At 43.8% G+C, this 18,770-nt stretch overlaps 1 protein-coding gene across 1 annotated transcript in view; it reads left to right on the forward strand.

Annotated features, from left to right (window-relative positions):
- Nucleotides 1-668: 668 nt before the first annotated feature.
- LOC124013604 (fibroblast growth factor 11-like) overlaps nt 669-18,770 on the forward strand; it is a 128,279-nt gene continuing 110,177 nt past the window's right edge. The window contains exons 1-2 of the mRNA XM_046327921.1: nt 669-970; nt 1,299-2,549. Of these exons, the coding sequence (XP_046183877.1) occupies nt 2,357-2,549 (193 nt within the window). The 5' untranslated portion in view covers nt 669-970; nt 1,299-2,356. The remainder of the gene's footprint in view (nt 971-1,298; nt 2,550-18,770) is intronic.

Raw genomic sequence — 18,770 nt, forward strand, 5'->3', positions numbered from 1 at the left:
TTTTTTAATTTTATTTTTTATTTCACCTTTATTTAACCAGGTAGGCTAGTTGAGAACAAGTTCTCATTTGCAACTGCGACCTTGCCAAGATAAAGCATAGCAGTGTGAACAGACAACACAGAGTTACACATGGAGTAAACAGGGGGGAAGGGCTAACTGGTTCTTGAGCATTGTCTTGGACCATTTGCCATGCAAGTTTCATCCCTTTCTCTCTCCAGGTGGAGAAGAGCAAATAAGTTGGCGCGGGTGTCTTCATACGTCCGTCTAAGACGTTCGATAAGTGACGTTGTACCGATGACGCTGTCCTGCCTGACTCAGTGTGTCTGTCTGTCTGTCTGACTGTCCATGTCCTTGTCATATAGAGCAGTGTGGAGAGGGACTACAGCCACTGACATCCACTCTCTGTTTGTCTCTTTACACCAACATCACAGAGGGGGGGTGGGGGGGGGGGGCGATCGAGAGAGAGAGAATAGGAAAGGGGGGAGAGAGGGGAGGAGAGGATGGGAGAGATACAAGGAGTGAGGAGGGATTTCGAATCAAAGAGGAGGGAGAATGAGAGCAAAGGGGAGGGCTTAGGGAAATAGAGAGCGTGTGATTGAGCGAGAGAGCGTGTGAAGCATGTTGCTGCTGCTGGCTCTGTAATGCACTGTGAGCAGAGGACGAGAAAGGAAGAGGGAGAGAGGGAGTCACACACACACACACCCTGTCTCTTGCACGCACACACACAGAAACTGAGAAGTGTCTTGCTTGGGAGATTGAGAGACACATGCACACACTCTCACTCTCTCACACATGCACACACACACACACAGGGGGAGTGGTGAAGGCAGGCTCCGCTGCGTTTTGAAGCAGCAGTGAGAGTAAGAGAGAGGACTAGCCAGTACAGAGGACAGACGACTCTTAAGCTTGAACGGACCGTCACCTACCTACCAGCCCCCAGCCGATGAGCCACAGCCACTGCCACAGCACCGTAAGAGACTACAGCTACCTGTCACCTCCATCCCTTCATCCATCCCTCTCTCCCCCTCAACTCATCAGTGTCTGTGTGAAGGGCACTCGGCTGTAGTGGTTCTGTAGTTAGCGCGTCTTGCAGAGTTGGAGATCTGAGGGGAGGATAGGCAGCAGGCGTACTGAATGTGTTCCCCCTCTCTCTCTGCTCTCGTTCTTCATCTCTCTCGCTCCCTCATTCATGAATGTCACCTCTGTCTGTGGGAACTGCTGGTATTTACAAATGTTTCTTTCTCTCTCCCTCTTCCTCTCTCTCTCTCTGTCACTCTTGGGGGTGGGGGGGGGGGTAGGTGATAAAAGGGGTTATGCCAGGAGAGCTTGAAAGGAAGGGAAGATCCAGCTCTCCGTCCGTCCATCTGTCCGTCCGCCTCTTCATCCTCAACCCCCTTTTTTTCGGAGCCGGTATCTCAGGTCGGACTGTCCCATTTTGAATTCTTCCTTTTCTCTTGTCATTCTCTTGTTTTGATGGTGGGGATGTTAATGATCAGGTGAAGAAAGGAGGAGCTGCATTCGGGACGTCTGCCAGGTCATGTCGTTTATACATTTTTTGTTTGTTGTTTTTTCAACGATCCCTCATTTGTCCTCCTCCTGACTGAATTGAAGAGTGTGTGTGAGACGCAGGATTGGAGCCGATGAGGACTTTGAGACTCATCTGTTTTGATATGATCCGGTCGTCAGGCAAATTCTTTCCTATCCTGACGGAGCTGTATCAAAGTTAGCTGGAGCTCAAGGGAGAGGAGGGGGCCGTGGGGAGGGCCTGGGGCCCACGACAGAGCACCCGCATTAGGACACATGCAGAGAGGGACACTGGCATAGTGGTTCTTCTCACCCACTGTTTTCTGTGTACAGGAACATGACAACAGTAGTTTTCTATTGTCCTGTTGCCATGTTGACGGAGGGACAGTGACATACCAGGGCAACACCTGAACAACAACAGCGGTAACAGCAAGGACAGGCAACAGCCATATCTAAAAGACAACAACAGGTAAACCACCAGTGACAGCAACAATGCACTGCATCTAACCAAACCTCAATCAGCCAACACCAGATAACTTTGGGTGGGCCTTTGACAAGGACTCCACCCCTCCATCCCCCTCTCTCCCTGCTGTGGTGTCCTTCTCCCTTCATCGTCCAGCGAGAATCCCCTAGTGACCCCACTCTGCTACTATATTTATCCAGATATTGTTGACATTATATTGACATTTATATGTCAATCTAGGCTAGTTTGCTCAAAGGATTCTGGGTAATCACCCCGGGCGGTGCTCCATCGCCCTGGGTGAAAGGGCAGGGGGGCGGCCCACGGTTCCCCCCGACCACAACCGGGTGAAGAGCGGGCGCGGGCAGCAAGATGGCGGCTCTCGCCAGCTCGTTGATCCGCCAGCGGCGGGAAGTGAAGGACCCCCAGGCCAACCGGCAGGTGGCCAACAAGAGGAAGCCGTGCCCCAAGGCCAACAAGTCCCTGTGCCAGAAACAGATATTATTACTCATTTCAAAAGTCCGACTATGTGGCAATCGAGGCCGAAAATTAGAAAAAAGACCGGGTGAGTCAACACTTATATCTTTCTCTTTTCTGTTTTTTTTTTCTTTCTTTCCTGTCTTTCTTTCTTTCCCGCTGAGATTCAGGATTGTATCTTTGGTCTGGTTTATTAAAAGAAAAGCTCCTTTACCTCCCTGTTACTGAACACACACGCAGAGTATGAGTTGAATCTGTGCTCCCGGTAGGAAGGAGAGGTGTTGTTCGGGCATTGACCAAGCGGGGACACTAGCATAAGCCCCCGTCATGTGTGGGGGAGGTCAATGGAGCTGACCACAGGTTTATTGAACTCCGGTCCAGGTTCTCTTGAATCATCAGGGGAATGGCTGGAACATCTGTTGCATTATCAGCTAAATGGAAGCGAGAGGGAATAACTACTTGTATGTACTGGTTCTGTTCAGCCTGTCTGTAGAGGATCTAAAACCTTCAGACATATATCCAGTCACATCTGACAATACAGTAAAAGTACATTTTCGGAACACCTCATTTCGCCCGTTACAATACACCTCAAGGGTCAAAATATACATGGCAGATAATTAACCAGAAAACTGACCCCTTCACTGTCTGTAATGGCTCTGATTATTGTGTTTACGTGTCAACACGGCAGACCGACCAGCAGACAGGTCCCGGTCAATGAACTTGACATATGGCGTAGTGATTTAGGGCCATATGAAAACGTCACTAGTCTCATTTACGATTCTGGGGGCCGTTCACCGAGGGGCCCCCATGGTAACTGGCTTGGGACTATTTCTACATTAGGTGTTGTGTAAAATAAACCGTGTGAGTGTATGTGTATGCGTGTGTGTGTGTGTGTGTGTATGTGTTATAAACTCAGAGACACATTTAGCCTGTCAGAGTAAATCTATCAAAAGACATTTCTAGTTAGCGGAATTAAACTAGACGTGAGGAGGCATATTCCCAGACTGCTTTGGGGTCTTCGTCACTTCATCTGGTGGCGTTTGATGACCTCCTATGTAAATGTACCAAAATGATGTTTAATGGTGGCAATAGTATTTCTATGAGGTAGGGTGAGACATTGGGTTGAGCATGAAGTCTAAGACAAACAGTTCTTCAAAGGATATTCTGGCATTTGGGATGAACTCATTTTTATGTCTATGCGTGCTGTAGGAAGGAAATAAGAGGTCTATTCGCAAACCAATGCTAACTAGAAAATGGCTTCATTTTTTTTACTATAATACTGCTTAATTGCCAAATCTCGCAGTATCCCTTTAATGTAAAAAAAAATAATATGAATATTATTTACAACATTGTGATGTTTGGAGATAAAGAGCACATCCTGATTTTGTGTGATATTCACACACTGTGACACACATCTCGGTCCTCTTGACATTTGGATCCGGCCGTTTGGAGTGTGCTGGGTGTCAATGAATTGGATTGATTTATAGGACTGTGACGTCACCTTTACAATCTATTAGCCTTTTCTCGCTCAGTATACCGTCTTCTATTTAATATCATATTTCCGAGTACGATTTCAGGCATGTCATTTTAAGATTTGAATGCTCACTTACTGTTTGATTCTGTTTGAGGTTTGACCTCTATTGTGGTTGGATTGTTGTGCGAATTTTCTATAAATGTGGTGTGAACGTTCTATAAATCAGTGGTTCTCAACCCACATTAAACCAATCTGGGAAACAATTTGTAATGCTATATTGATAGTAGTTGTAGTAATCATATGACAAATGAAATAATTCAACGTTGCCCATATTCTTGATGAAGAAGGTTAAGAAGCCCTGCTAATAGCACCTCATTAAAAATTGTATCACTCTCCCTGGTTTTAGTCATTTCAGTTGAGACTCGCTGCTATAAATGTTGTGTGAACCTTCCATGAATGTCAACCCACCGTATTTCATCAGGATAATCACCATGGAAACCTTAACCCTGAACACAGCATCTGCCGTCGCGGCGACAGCACTGTAATTGCAGGTGTAAAATATGGTGGAACACGCTCACGCTCACGCCGACCGAGGCCACAGTGAAAACAGATATAAAGGCCAGGTCCTAATGGCCTGCCAATGTTTGAGACCCATTCCTTTTCTCTACAGTCGGATTGTTTTATGATCTCCACAATGGTGACATTCACTTTAAGATATAGCTGGGCCCCTGTCATTGTGGGAATATTGCTGAGAGAGAGAGAGAGAGAGAGAAAGACAATCATTTGCTCAGGGTGTGTGAGAAGGTGTGTGTGTGGTGCACGGTAACGAGGGATGGAGAGGGGAATGGAGAGAGGGGATAGCTGTGTCGTGTTTAATTCCTGTATCAACTATGGTGACAGTTCAAACGTGTGGTATGTCAGTGTGTGATCTCTCCATTGGTGTGTGTTGTTTGGTTTGTGTTGGTGAGTGTGGTGGTGCGCGTGATATGGGTCAATATGTTTTAGTGTGTTTGTGTGTCTCTGTGACTGTGTGAGTGCTCCAAGTGTTCCTGCGTGAGTGGCAACGCAATCCCTTACAGAAAAACCACATGAGGTGTCAGTTCGAGAATGAGGTGAGTGGTGAATGTTAGAGGGGGAATAATTAGCCACACACCTCCTAGCCATTCACATGTGAAACTTCAATTAAATTGTGATATCATTTTTGGAGCACTTCACAAGTGATATGAGGAACTGCGGTGGGTACTATCCCAAGCTACAAACTAATGCCGGCCCACCCTCCACTAATGCCGGCCAACCCGCCCAGTCAGCTGTTAAGAAGGTCAGCCTTTTCCACTACAACCAACACTACATGAAGGAGGAATCACCACATGGGAATTACAGACACAGACAGACAGACAGACAGACAGACAGACAGACAGACAGACAGACAGACAGACAGACAGACAGACAGACAGACAGACAGACAGACAGACAGACAGACAGACAGACAGACAGACAGACAGACAGACAGACAGACAGACAGACAGACAGACAGACAGACAGACAGACAGACAGACAGACAGACAGACAGACAGACAGACAGACAGACAGAGAGAGAGAGAGAGAGAGAGGGTATAAAACAGAATACAGCAACACCACACATCATTTTAGGGGCACGCTCATCTATTGTGTGTGGGCCTGCATGAGGATGTCTGTTTGCATAGAGACAAATGATGTGGTGACAACACACACACTCTGGCTGGCTGCTGGTGTGTATAAAGGAAGTGTGTGTGTATAGAGGCAGCGTGTGAGCGGTTCATTCTTGCAGTGTGATTCATCAGGCTCTGTCAGCACCACTCATTAACACACCGATTTATCAATAACAGACACACACAGATTTGATCAACAACACCGTGCTCAGTTTAGAGAGCCGCCTCTCAGCCCTGCACACACAGAGAGCGGTATCGGCCTGTCCCGAGGTTAACCCATCTCTTTCTCTCTATTCTCTCTCTCCCCCCTCCATCCTTCCCTCACCCTCAAAGTGTATCTTCTCTCCCTGGCTAAAGTAACCATGGCAGCGTTGTCAGTGAGCAGGGCAGTTAGTCAGGGACAAAGGGGAGCTGGGGCATTGTGTATTATGTTACAGAACATAGACCCAGGAACCAGTCTATTGTGAAGCTGATCATGTGCATCTATAACGTACAGTAACTCTAATTATTATAGGGGAGTGGCTACTATTGGGGATGAGATGACGGGCATTCACTGATGTGCGAGGATTGTGTATGCATGATGCACGCAACTACATACAGTAGACAGTATTACACACACACACACACACACACACACACACACACACACACACACACACACACACACACACACACACACACACACACACACACACACACACACACACAGCAAGTTTGTCAATAAGGATATGGGTCTGTCAATAAGGATATTGCTTTCCCATTAGTGTTATAGTGCGTGAAAAATACAACTACTGCAATAAACCACAGAAAATGTAAGTGTTACATACCACTGAACATTTGTAATTATTTCATTACGCTATTGTTTCCAAATGCGGTCGCAGATCTATAAAAGGCTATGAGCTGTGAGCAAATGACAGCAAATTCTATCCCGCCGTTCAAACCACCGCCTTCCAAAATAATTATGTCTGATTCTACCCGTCTAAGATGGCCGTACATTTCCATTCTTCAGTTCCATTGTTTTTCACTACTCACCTCCTGTTTAATGCCAATGGGACAGATGTTGTGTGTGAAATGGTGCCCGGTAGCAATGGGTTTTAGATGATCACATTTGGTCTCACTAATGATCAATGAGTGTAAATACTGAAGGTCCTACCTGACTGATTTATGCTTTTATGGTTTTATGTGGAAAGTCTATTTGTTTTCTGTGGTTTTGGGTTGGACGTCAATCAGGGCATCTATGGGCGATGACTTTGGGGGGGATGTGTATAGTGCCTGGTAAAGGCATTATTTGGCATGGATTGGTGCGATGCCATAGTGCCAAAGTGGGACAGAGAGAGAAGGGCAGTCGATTTGGGATCGGAATAACAGTGCTTCAGATGACTTTCAAAGTAAGAAGGACAATACACGCACACACGCACGCACACACACATGCACACACACACAATCTGTGACAGGTGTGCCACTGATATCAGTATGTCAAACAGCTCAGGGGTCATCAATGCACAAGTAACCTGTTACTCCATCTGTACCGGTGACACACACACACACACACACACACACACACACACACACACACACACACACACACACACACACACACACACACACACACACACACACACACACACACACACACACACACACACACACACACACACACACACACACACACACACACACACACACACACACACACACACACACACACACACACACACACACACACACACACGGGTAGAGTGCCCAATTAGTGCTAGGTGAGAGCATCGACATGGATAGGTGACAGTTCCATGGTACCAAAGTGGGACAGAGAAATTGGAGCACTTGATTTTGGATCAAACAACAGCTTCAGTTGGCCTTCAAAGTAGGAGAAAACATAGGGACAACACACAAACACACAGTCAAAAACTGCACTGCAACAACAGGGCTCGCAATTTTAACAAATCACCACACTTTTACAGCATATAATGGTGGAATCAAGCAACACGTCAACAAACTTTTTTACGTGACAAATTGGACAAAATCATCACAAATTGTCATGCAGAATGTCATGATTGCCGAAGCAAAAATCTAACATTTTGGACCGCAGCTACCACATAAACAAAATCCAATTATTTGGTCCAAAAATCTGTAGGGACTGATTGATCCTGTCTTGTCATGTACCGTTTATATTGGCACCCTTGCACTTTGTTCAAGTAACTCACAATTTTCCCTAAAAATAAGTATTTGGTCTCCACAATTCTTTATTTCACTGTTAATATTACAGAACCTTTGTTTTTGATTCAGAACTTAATATATCCTTTTAAATTAGAAAATAAACAGGATTGGCATTGACAAAATTGACACCCTAGACTTAATATTTGGTAGCACTGCCTTTGGTCAAAATTCAAGCGCTTCCGATAACCATCGATGAGCTTCCTGCACCTTTGTACTGGTAGTTTGTCCAACTCCTCTTGTGCAAACTGCTCCAGTTCTCCCAGATTAGAAGGGGTCCTTCTCCCAACTGCTGTTTTCAGATTTCTCCAAGTTTGAAATGGGATTTAGATCTGGACTCATTGCTGGCCACTTCAGAACAGTCCAGTGTTTCGTCTTGAACTCATCCTGGGTACTTTGAAGTATGTTTGGGGTCATTGTCCTGCTGGAAGACCCAGGACCTTTGACAGAGACCCAGCTTTCTGACACTGGGTCCAACATTGCACTCCAAAATACCTTGGTATTCTCCTGATTTCATGATGCCATGCGCACGTTCAAGGAACCCAATGCCAGAGGCAGCAAAGCAACCCCAAAACATCACTGAACCTCCTCCATGTTTGACTGTAGGGAAGTTGTTATTTTATTTGAAAGCTTAATTTTGTTCTCTGTAAACATCGAGATTGTGTGCTTGACCAAAAAGCTGTAATTTGGTCTCAACTGTTCACAGGATATTTTCCCCGAAGGGTTTTGGCAAGTTCAGGTGTGTTTTGTCAAATTGCAGCCCAGCTTTCTTATGTCTTTCTCTCAGCAATGGGGTCCTTCTGTGTCTCCTACCACATAACCACCTTTCATTGAGTTGGCGACGGATGGTTGAGTTGAAACTGTCGTACCTTGTGTCTGAAGGTCAGCTTGAATCTGTGTGGCAGTTGATCGAGGTGATATCTCCACAATTCAAAAATCCTTGGCTGCAATCTTCCATCAAGTTGTCTCTTGCTGCCAGGTCCTGGGAGGTTGGCGACAGTAGGCTTTGGACTTAAACTTCTTGATAACATTACGTACGGTGGAAACAGGAACATCAAGGTCTCTGGAGATGGACTTGTAGTCTTGAGATTGTCCATGCTCGGCTATAATCTTGTGTCTGGCCTCCTCAGATAGTTCTTTGGTTTTCTTTCTTTTGTCCATACTCATTGCGGTTACACACAGTGACACAGAACAGGGGAATGAGTCCTTTTCTCTATTCAAACTGGTTAAATACATGATTTTTATACTGCAGACAACTTCAACTCAGCACAGGTGAGTTCTATTCCAAAGTAAATGAGAATCACCTGTTTGAAATCAAATTATTTCTTCTAACTACTTCTAGAAGGTGCCAATAATATTGTCCGGGCCATTTTAGGATTTCTTTGTGGAATTTTTTGTGTGTTTTTTTTTTTCCTAATAATTGCTCCCACAGTTGATTTCTTCAAACCAAGCTGCTTACCTATTGCAGATTCAGTCTTCCCAGCCTGGTGCAGGTCAAACATTTTGTTTCTGCTGTCCTTTGACAGCTCTTTGGTCTTGGCCATAGTGGAGTTTGAAGTGTGACTGTTTGAGGTTGTGGACAGGTGTCTTTTATACTGATAACAAGTTCAAACAGGTGCCATTAATACAGGTAACGAGTGGAGGACAGAGGAGCCTCTTAAAGAAGAAGTTACAGGTCTGTGAGAGCCAGAAGTTTTGCTGGTTTGTAGGTGACCAAATACTTATTTTCCAACATAATTTGCAAATAAATTCATCAAAAGTCCTACAATGTGATATTCTGGAATTGTTTCTTCTCATTTTGTCTGTCATAGTTGATTTTGTCTGTCATATGATGAAAATTACCAGCCTCTCTCATCTTTTTAAGTGGGAGAACTTGCACAATTGGTGGCTGACTAAATACTTTTTTTTGCCCCACTGTATACACATGCTGCACTAAAACATGTATACTAACGGTCACTTAAAGCAATCTTTTGACATGAGTACATGAAACACAGTTAAAGTAACTGCCAAGTGAAATCTCACTTTTAAAAGTTCATATTCTGTTAAGTCATAACCAAATAATGTTGTTGACTTGTCCCTCACTCGTATTTGTGGCCATAGCATAAATTGGAGAAAAAAAACACTTAACACCCCCCCCCCCCCCCCCCTTAACAGCGTTAAAAAAATGCTTGCTATTTCCTTATAGAACATGATGTCATCTCCCTGAGGAGGATAATCTGGCCAATCAGCAGTCTAATGACCATTATACACCCACACCCTTCTGTTGTTGGGGTACACACACACCGTTCCAACACAGAGAAGCAGCTTTTTAACATACCTATTTTTTTTAATTAGGAAGGAAAACTATATATAGGTCATATTTCATAGAGATCTGGAAACACTGGGCAGTTACTTTAAATATTCAACACCTTCCATACTAAGTACATGAACTACATTAAAACATTAATGCTCTTCTGCCATGCAGCCAGCCACCACACTACTCATTATCAAAATGACATCCGGAAGAGCAGTGTGTGTGTGTGTGTGTGCACGCAATGGCACGTGTATGCATACATGCCTGAGCTTTCACGTCTGTCTGTGTGACTGTTCTTGTCTGTATGTGTGTGTCTGCTCATGCCTGCGTGGTTCCGTGTATGTGTGCCCGTGTGTGTGTGCGTGTCAACCATCCCATAAGAGGTAGCTAGAGTAGAGTGTAGAGTGCTAGTATTTAGACTAACAAGGAGTACATTACGGCAGTAAAGAGGCTCCCTGGTGATGTTCTGCTAAGACAAGGTAGTGTTGTGATGGTAGGGCTGATGATGTAACAGGACCTTCTGCATTACAGGGACGGGGCTGATCTATGTGCACTGTGGGGTCTCCCCTGGGAACCTGGTGTGCATGCAGAGCAATGAGTGCAGATGCATGTAATGTATGTTCATTTGTGTGTGTGTGTGTGTGTGTGTGTACACTGCATGACCAGGCATATGTGGACAATTGCTCGACAAACATCTCATTCCAAAATCATGGGTATTAAAATGGAGTTGGTCCCCCCTTTGCTGCTATAACAGCCTCCACTCTTCTGAGAATGCATTTGAGTAGATGTTGGAACATTGCTGCAGGGACTTGCTTCCATTCAGCCACAAGAGCTTTAGTGAGGTCGGGCACTGATGTTGGGCGATTAGACCTGGCAAGCAGTCTGCATTCCAATTCATCCCAAAGGTGTTTGATGGGGTTGTGGTCAGGGCTCTGTGCAGGCCAGTCAAGTTCTTTCACACCAATCTCGACAAACCATTACAGTATGGACCTCGCTTTGTGCACAGAGGGCATTGTCATGCTGAAACAGGAAAGGACCTTCTCCAAACTGTTGCCACAAAGTTGGAACCACAGAATTGTCCGGAATTTCATTATATGCTGTAGAGTTAAGTGTTCCCTTCACTGGAACTAAGGGGCCTTACCCGAACCATAAAAACAGCCCCAGACCATTATTCCTCCACCAATCTTTACAGTTGGCACTATGCAGTCGGGCAGGTAGGGTTCTCCCGCCATCCGCCGAACCCAGATTTGTCTGTCAGACTGCCAGATGGTGAAGGGTGATTCAATACTCCAGAGAATGCGTTTTCACTTCTCCAGAGTCCAATGGCGGCTAGCTTTACACCACTCCAGCCGACACTTGGCATTATGCATGGTGATCTTAGGCTTGTGTGCGGCTGCTGAAAACCCATTTCATGAAGCTCGTGACGAACAGTTCTTGTGCTGACGTTGTTTCCAGAGGCAGTTTGGAACTCGGTAGTGAGTGCTGCAGCTAAAGAGAGGCGATTTTTATGTGCTACGCGCTTCAACACTTTGCGGTCCCGTTCTTTGAGCTTGTGTGGCCTACCACTTCGAGGCTGAGCCGTTGTTGCTCACAGACTTTTCCACGTCACAATATCAACACTTACAGTTGACCGTGGCAGCTCTAGCAGAGATTGCATGGCTGTGTGCTTGATGTTATACACCTTTCAGCAACAGTCGTGGCTGAAATAGCCAAATCCACTCATTTGAAGGGGTGTCCACATTTGTATACATGCCTTCGGGAAGTATTCAGACCTCTTTACTTTTTCCACATTTTGCACGTTTACGTGCCCTATTATAAAATGGATTAAATGAAAAATACCCCATAATTACAAAGCGAAAACTGTTTTTTTTAGAGTTTTGTGCAAATGTATAAAACATTTAAAACATAAATATCTTATTTATGTAAGTATTCAGACCCTTTGCTATGAGACTGGAAAGTCCACCTGTGTGCAATCTAAGAGTCACATGATCTGACACATGATCTCAGTAAATATACACCTGTTCTGAAAGGCCCCAGAGTCTGCAACACCACTAAGCAAGGGGCACTACTAAGCAAGCGGCACCATGAAGACCAAGGAGCTCTCCAAACAGGTCAGGGAGAAAGTTGTGGAGAAGTAGAGATCAGGGTTGGGTTATAATCTGAAACTTTGAACATCCCACGGAGCACCATTAAAAGCATTATTAAAAAATGTAAAGAATATGGCACCACAACAAACCTGCCAAGAGAGGACCGCCCCCACCAAAACTCACAGACCAGGCAAGGAGGGCATTAATCAGAGAGGAAACAAAGAGACCAAAGATAACCCTGAAAGAGCTGCAAAGCTCCACAGCAGAGATTGGAGTATCTGTCCATAGACCACTTTAAGCTGTACACTCCAAACAGCTGAGCTGGTCAGATGAGACTAAAATTGAGCTTTTTGGCCATCAAGAAAAACGCGATGTCTGGCGCAAACCCAACACCCCGAGAACACCATCCACACAGTGAAGCATGGTGGTGACAGCATAATGCTGTGGGGATGTTTTTCATGGGCAGGGACTGGGAAATTGGTCAGAATTGAAGGAATGATGGATGGCGCTAAATATAGGGAAATTCTTGAGGGAAACCTGTTTCAGTCTTCCAGGAATTTGAGACTGGGACAGAAGTTCACATTCCAACAGGACAATGACCCTAAGCATACTGCTAAAGCAACACTCAAGTGGTTAAGGGGAAACATTTAAATGTCTTGTAATGGCCTAGTCAAATCCCAGACCTCAATCCAATTGAGAAACTGTGGTAGGACTTAAAGATTGCTGTACACCAGCAGAACCCATCCAACCTGACAGAGCTGGAGCAGTTTTAACTTGAAGAATGGGCAACAATCCCAGTGGCTAGGTGTGCCAAGCTTATAGAGACACCCAAAGGGACTTGCAGCTGTAATTGCTGCAAAAGGTGGCACGACAAAGTATTGACTTGGGGGGGGGGGGTGAAAAGTTATGCACGCTCAAGTTTGAATTTTTTTTTGTCTTATTTCTTGTTTGCTTCACAATAACAATTATTTTGCATCTTCAAAGTGGCAGACATGTTGTATAAATCAAATGATACAAAAAAATACATTTGAATTCCAGGTTGTAAGGCAACAGAATAGGAAAAATGCCAAGGGAGGTGAATATTTTCGCAAGCCACTGTACACATGTGTAGTTGACCTTTGCGGATGTCTGCGTGTGTGAATGTATGTACATTTTGTGTGGGTTAGCCACCTTTGAAAGATGTGAGAACAAGTGTGTGGACTTGTGTATGTGTCTTAAAGGGGAATGGAAACACTTTAGGAAGTAAAGCTATAAGCACACATGTGTATTCCATCCACTAATACTAAACATGAGCATTTGACATAGAAACATCTCTATTTTTAGGATGTTGATATTGTATGTTTATGAGAGGTATGGGTAGCGCTATCTTAAATTGCCACTGACAACTGGCGGGAGAGAGCGAATAGTGAGCAATAGTAATGGGGTCTTTTTGTAGGAACTAACTCCGCCATGCTTCGTTTAGCAAAGCCTATGGGAAAATGTATAGGGTTTTTGGATAAACGATGAAAATAAGGTCTGTGGTAACACAGGTTTAGGAGATCTTATACGTTTTGTTCTATGAGCTAATCTTCATCAGCTAACGTCACTTTTTGTCAATTTTGACGCCTTTATGTAATAAAAACACAACACACAAGGCTTCATAATTCATAAAGATCATGTTAACTGACTGACATTATCTCATAGAGCAAAACGTCTAAGATCTCATAAGTCTGTATTAACCACAGAACTTCGGAGTTTATTCCAAAACCCACATTTTTCCCCATTTATTTTGCCCATGGGAATGGCTGAACGAACCAGAGGTAAATCATTTCCGTTTTTTAGGACTACAAGCTGGCGAGATCTATTTTGAGTGGGGGACTGAAAGTGAATGAATGGTGCCACGGGCCTCACCTACACTGGACCTGAAAGGTTTCTCACAACTTTGACAGCTTTGTCATTGAGATCAGGACAACAATATTAAGGTAAGACACTGTATAGCCGGTCGTGACCGAGAGTCCCATAAGGCTGTGCACAATTGGCCTAACGTAGTCTGGATTAGGGGAGGGTTTTGTTGGGGGTATCTCCTTGGCTCACCGCGCTCTAGCTACTCGTGGTGGGCCGTGCGCTTGCAAGCTGACTTCGGTCGTCAGTTGAGCTGTGTTTCCTCCGATATATTGGTGCGGCTGGCTTCCAGATTAAGCGAGCAGGTGTTAAGAAGCAGCGGGGCTTGGTGGATCATGTTTTGGAGGACTCATGGCTCGACCTTCGACTCTCCCAAGCCTGTTGGGGAGTTGCAGCGATGAGACAAGATCATAACTACCAATTGGTAGAAGGAAAAAAAATAGTTTTCACGTTGGTAAATTATAATATTTACATTTTAAAGTATTTTTTCCGATTATAATATGAGTCTGTGAAATTGACTTTGATATGAATCTGAGGACACAGTCAGGCAAAACGAGCCAAGGTAGCTGGCTAGCCTACTTGATTTAGCTCTTCTCTTGTCTTGTCTCTTTCACGCCTAATGAGATACAGTATCTAGCTATGTTTTCATTGATAGATGTACAAAATACAATGCTCATACTGACAATTCAAAAGAGAATTTGTCATTGGTATTAGCAAAGAGCTAAAATGAAATGGCTAGTGTCTGATTCGATGTGTAGCAAGCTAGCTAGTAGCTAGTCAGCCATAAGAGAGAGCTGCTGCAGGATTGCTATTTTACAAGTAGAATGTATGATACCCATATAATTATCAGCTAGCTAAATAACTATCTACATAGGTGGATATCTCAATAGGCGTCTTCATCTGTGATATGATTCCTAAAAATAGTAAGCCTGCTGACTGTTGATTGCAATAATGAATGTAGCCTAAACCTGAAGCTTAACCCTTACAGCTAGCTAGCTAATAGCTCAGGCTGGTAGTCAGCTCAGTAACTACATTATCATTGTCATTGTCTAGCTGGCACTCTAACAGTTAATTATGTATTATTGTTGTGTACTACTGGGCCTATGTGTGATGTACATTAGGTCTATGTTTAAAATGTTTTGTTTCCTCTCTCTCTCTCTCTCTGTAGGACACTGGTGGACTGTCAGCTCTCAGAAATTAGTGAAGAGGACGCCACTGTAGACATGTCACCTGTGCACCAGGCAGTCAATGGAAGGTGTCTCCAAGGTGCCAAGGACAGACAGGGGCTGAAGAGACTGGACAACATGCTGCTGAGTCTGCAGACAGGGCTGAGGGACAATCATACCCTCACAGCCTAGATAGAAACATAGGAAGGAGGATATGACGTGGTTTGTTTGTGTTGCGCCAGGATGCAAGGGCAAGCAGTAATGCATCGTAGAGGACCTACATTGTTTTAGGTTGTGGTACTCCATTGAGTGTGACACATTGCAGACATAGGGACTAGTAAAGGGACACCTAGTCCTCACCCAGTAGCTTAGATTGTCACTAGTCATTTTGCCTCACTTGCATGCTTTTCATTTGTTCCCATTCTGACTCTTCATGTATTAGAGGCTATAAGCATAGTGGAATGCATTTGGCTATTGGCATTGTGTATTAGGCTATAGGCCTAGTGTGTACAGAAGAAATAGATGTTTTAAAGCCACATATTCTTATTATATGCGTTATTCTTATCATATTTTGTCATTCAAATTTTCAATGTAACTTGCACTTTGTTTTCAGGTTTGAGTGAGACGATGTATTCCCCGCAATAAAGTACTTTCAATAAAGTTCTTGATTTATTAATATTATACTACTTGTGTATGACTTTTCTTATCATATGTAAGACTAAATGCCATTTGTAATGTTTTGGGGGAAGATATGTGTTTAAATATACAGTCCAGATAAGAAAATGTGTAATAATGGAACATTCCATGGAATTCTAGAAAAAAACACTGTTCACTAAAACAGATGTAACTCATTCACAGTACAAGGTATTAATATTCTGGTTTCAGATTTTCAATCCTGAAATAAGAAAGACTCAATAAGAACTATGTTTTTCTGTCCTCATAAGAAGTTGTGTGAATGGCAGTTGTTTGGGAAAAACGTGTTGATTTTCATACACATTTTAACAGGTGTTTTTTCTTGACTGATTACCATTTCATTGAGGCAGTGCTATTCTATGTCATTTCATTTGAACGGGCTGTTTCGCAGCTTTGAATATACAGTACAGTGAGGGAAAAAAGTACTTGATCCTCTGCTGATTTTGTACGTTTGCCACTGGCAAAGAAATGATCAGTCTATAATTTTAATGGTTTATCTGAACAGTGAGAGACAATAACAACAACAAAAATCCAGAAAAACGCATGTCAACAATGTTATAAATTGATTTGCATTTTAATGAGGGAAATAAGTATTTGACCCCTCTGCAAAACATGACTTAGTACTTGGTGGCAAAACCCTTGTTGGCAATCACAGAGGTCAGACGTTTCTTGTAGTTGGCCACCAGATTTGCACACATCTCAGGAGGGATTTTGTCCCACTCCTTTTTGCAGATCTTCTCCAAGTTATTAAGGTTTCGAGGCTGATGTTTGGCAACTCGAAACTTCAGCTCCCTCCACAGATTTTCTATGGGATTAAGGTCTGGAGACTGGCTAGGCCACTCCAGGACCTTAATGTGTTTCTTCTTGAGTCACTCCTTGGTTGCCTTGGCTGTGTGTTTTGGGTCATTGTCATGCTGGAATACACATCCACGACCCATTTTCAATACCCTGGCTGAGGGAAGGAGGTTCTCACCCAAGATTTGAGGGTACATGGCCCCGTCCATCGTCTCTTTGATGCGGTGAAGTTGTCCTGTCCCCTTATCAGAAAAACACCCCCAAAGCATAATGTTTCCACCTCCATGTTTGATGGTGGGGATGGTGTTCTTGGGGTCATAGGCAGCGTTCCTCCTTCTCCAAACACTGCGAGTTGAGTTGATGCCAAAGAGCTCTATTTTGGTCTCATCTGACCACAACACTCACCCAGTTGTTCTCTGAATCATTCAGATGTTCATTGGCACACTTCAGTCGGGCATATACAGTGCCTTGCGAAAGTATTCGGCCCCCTTGAACTTTGCGACCTTTTGCCACATTTCAGGCTTCAAACATAAAGATATAAAACTGTATTTTTTTGTGAAGAATCAACAACAAGTGGGACACAATCATGAAGTGGAACGACATTTATTGGATATTTCAAACTTTTTTAACAAAACAAAAACTGAAAATTGGGCGTGCAAAATTATTCAGCCCCCTTAATTGAGTTAATACTATGTAGCGCCAGCTTTTGCTGCGATTACAGCTGTAACTCGCTTGGGGTATGTCTCTATCAGTTTTGCACATCGAGAGACTGAAATGTTTTCCCATTCCTCCTTGCAAAACAGCTCGAGCTCAGTGAGGTTGGATGGAGAGCATTTGTGAACAGCAGTTTTCAGTTCTTTCCACAGATTCTCGATTGGTTTCAGGTCTGGACTTTGACTTGGCCATTCTAACACCTGGATATGTTTATTTTTGAACCATTCCATTGTAGATTTTGCTTTATGTTTTGGATCATTGTCTTGTTGGAAGACAAATCTCCGTCCCAGTCTCAGGTCTTTTGCAGACTCCATCAGGTTTACTTACAGAATGGTCCTGTATTTGGCTCCATCCATCTTCCCATCAATTTTAACCATCTTCCCTGTCCCTGCTGAAGAAAAGCAGGCCCAAACCATGATGCTGCCACCACCATGTTTGACAGTGGGGATGGTGTGTTCAGGGTGATGAGCTGTGTTGCTTTTACGCCAAACATAACGTTTTGCATTGTTGCCAAAAAGTTCAATTTTGGTTTCATCTGACCAGAGCACCTTCTTCCACATGTTTGGTGTGTCTCCCAGGTGGCTCGTGGCAAACTTTAAATTACACTTTTTATGGATATCTTTAAGAAATGGCTTTCTTCTTGCCACTCTTCCATAAAGGCCAGATTTGTGCAATATACGACTGATTGTTGTCCTATGGACAGAGTCTCCCACCTCAGCTGTAGATCTCTGCAGTTCATCCAGAGTGATCATGGGCCTCTTGGCTGCATCTCTGATCAGTCTTCTCCTTGTATGAGCTGAAAGTTTAGAAGGACGGCCAGGTCTTGGTAGATTTGCAGTGGTCTGATACTCCTTCCATTTCAATATTATCACTTGCACAGTGCTCCTTGGGATGTTTAAAGCTTGAGAAATCTTTTTGTATCCAAATCCGGCTTTAAACTTCTTCACAACAGTATCTCGGACCTGCCTGGTGTGTTCCTTGTTCTTCATGATGCTTTCTGCGCTTTTAACGGACCTCTGAGACTATCACAGTGCAGGTGCATTTATACGGAGACTTAATTACACACAGGTGGATTGTATTTATCATCATTAGTAATTTAGGTCAACATTGGATCATTCAGAGTTCCTCACTGAACTTCTGGAGAGAGTTTGCTGCACTGAAAGTAAAGGGGCTGAATAATTTTGCACGCCCAATTTTTCAGTTTTTGATTTGTTAAAAAAGTTTGAAATATCCAATAAATGTCGTTCCACTTCACGATTGTGTCCCACTTGTTGTTGATTCTTCACAAAAAAAATACAGTTTTA

Source organism: Oncorhynchus gorbuscha, linkage group LG25 (assembly GCF_021184085.1).
Source record: "Oncorhynchus gorbuscha isolate QuinsamMale2020 ecotype Even-year linkage group LG25, OgorEven_v1.0, whole genome shotgun sequence".
Lineage (NCBI taxonomy): Eukaryota > Metazoa > Chordata > Actinopteri > Salmoniformes > Salmonidae > Oncorhynchus > Oncorhynchus gorbuscha.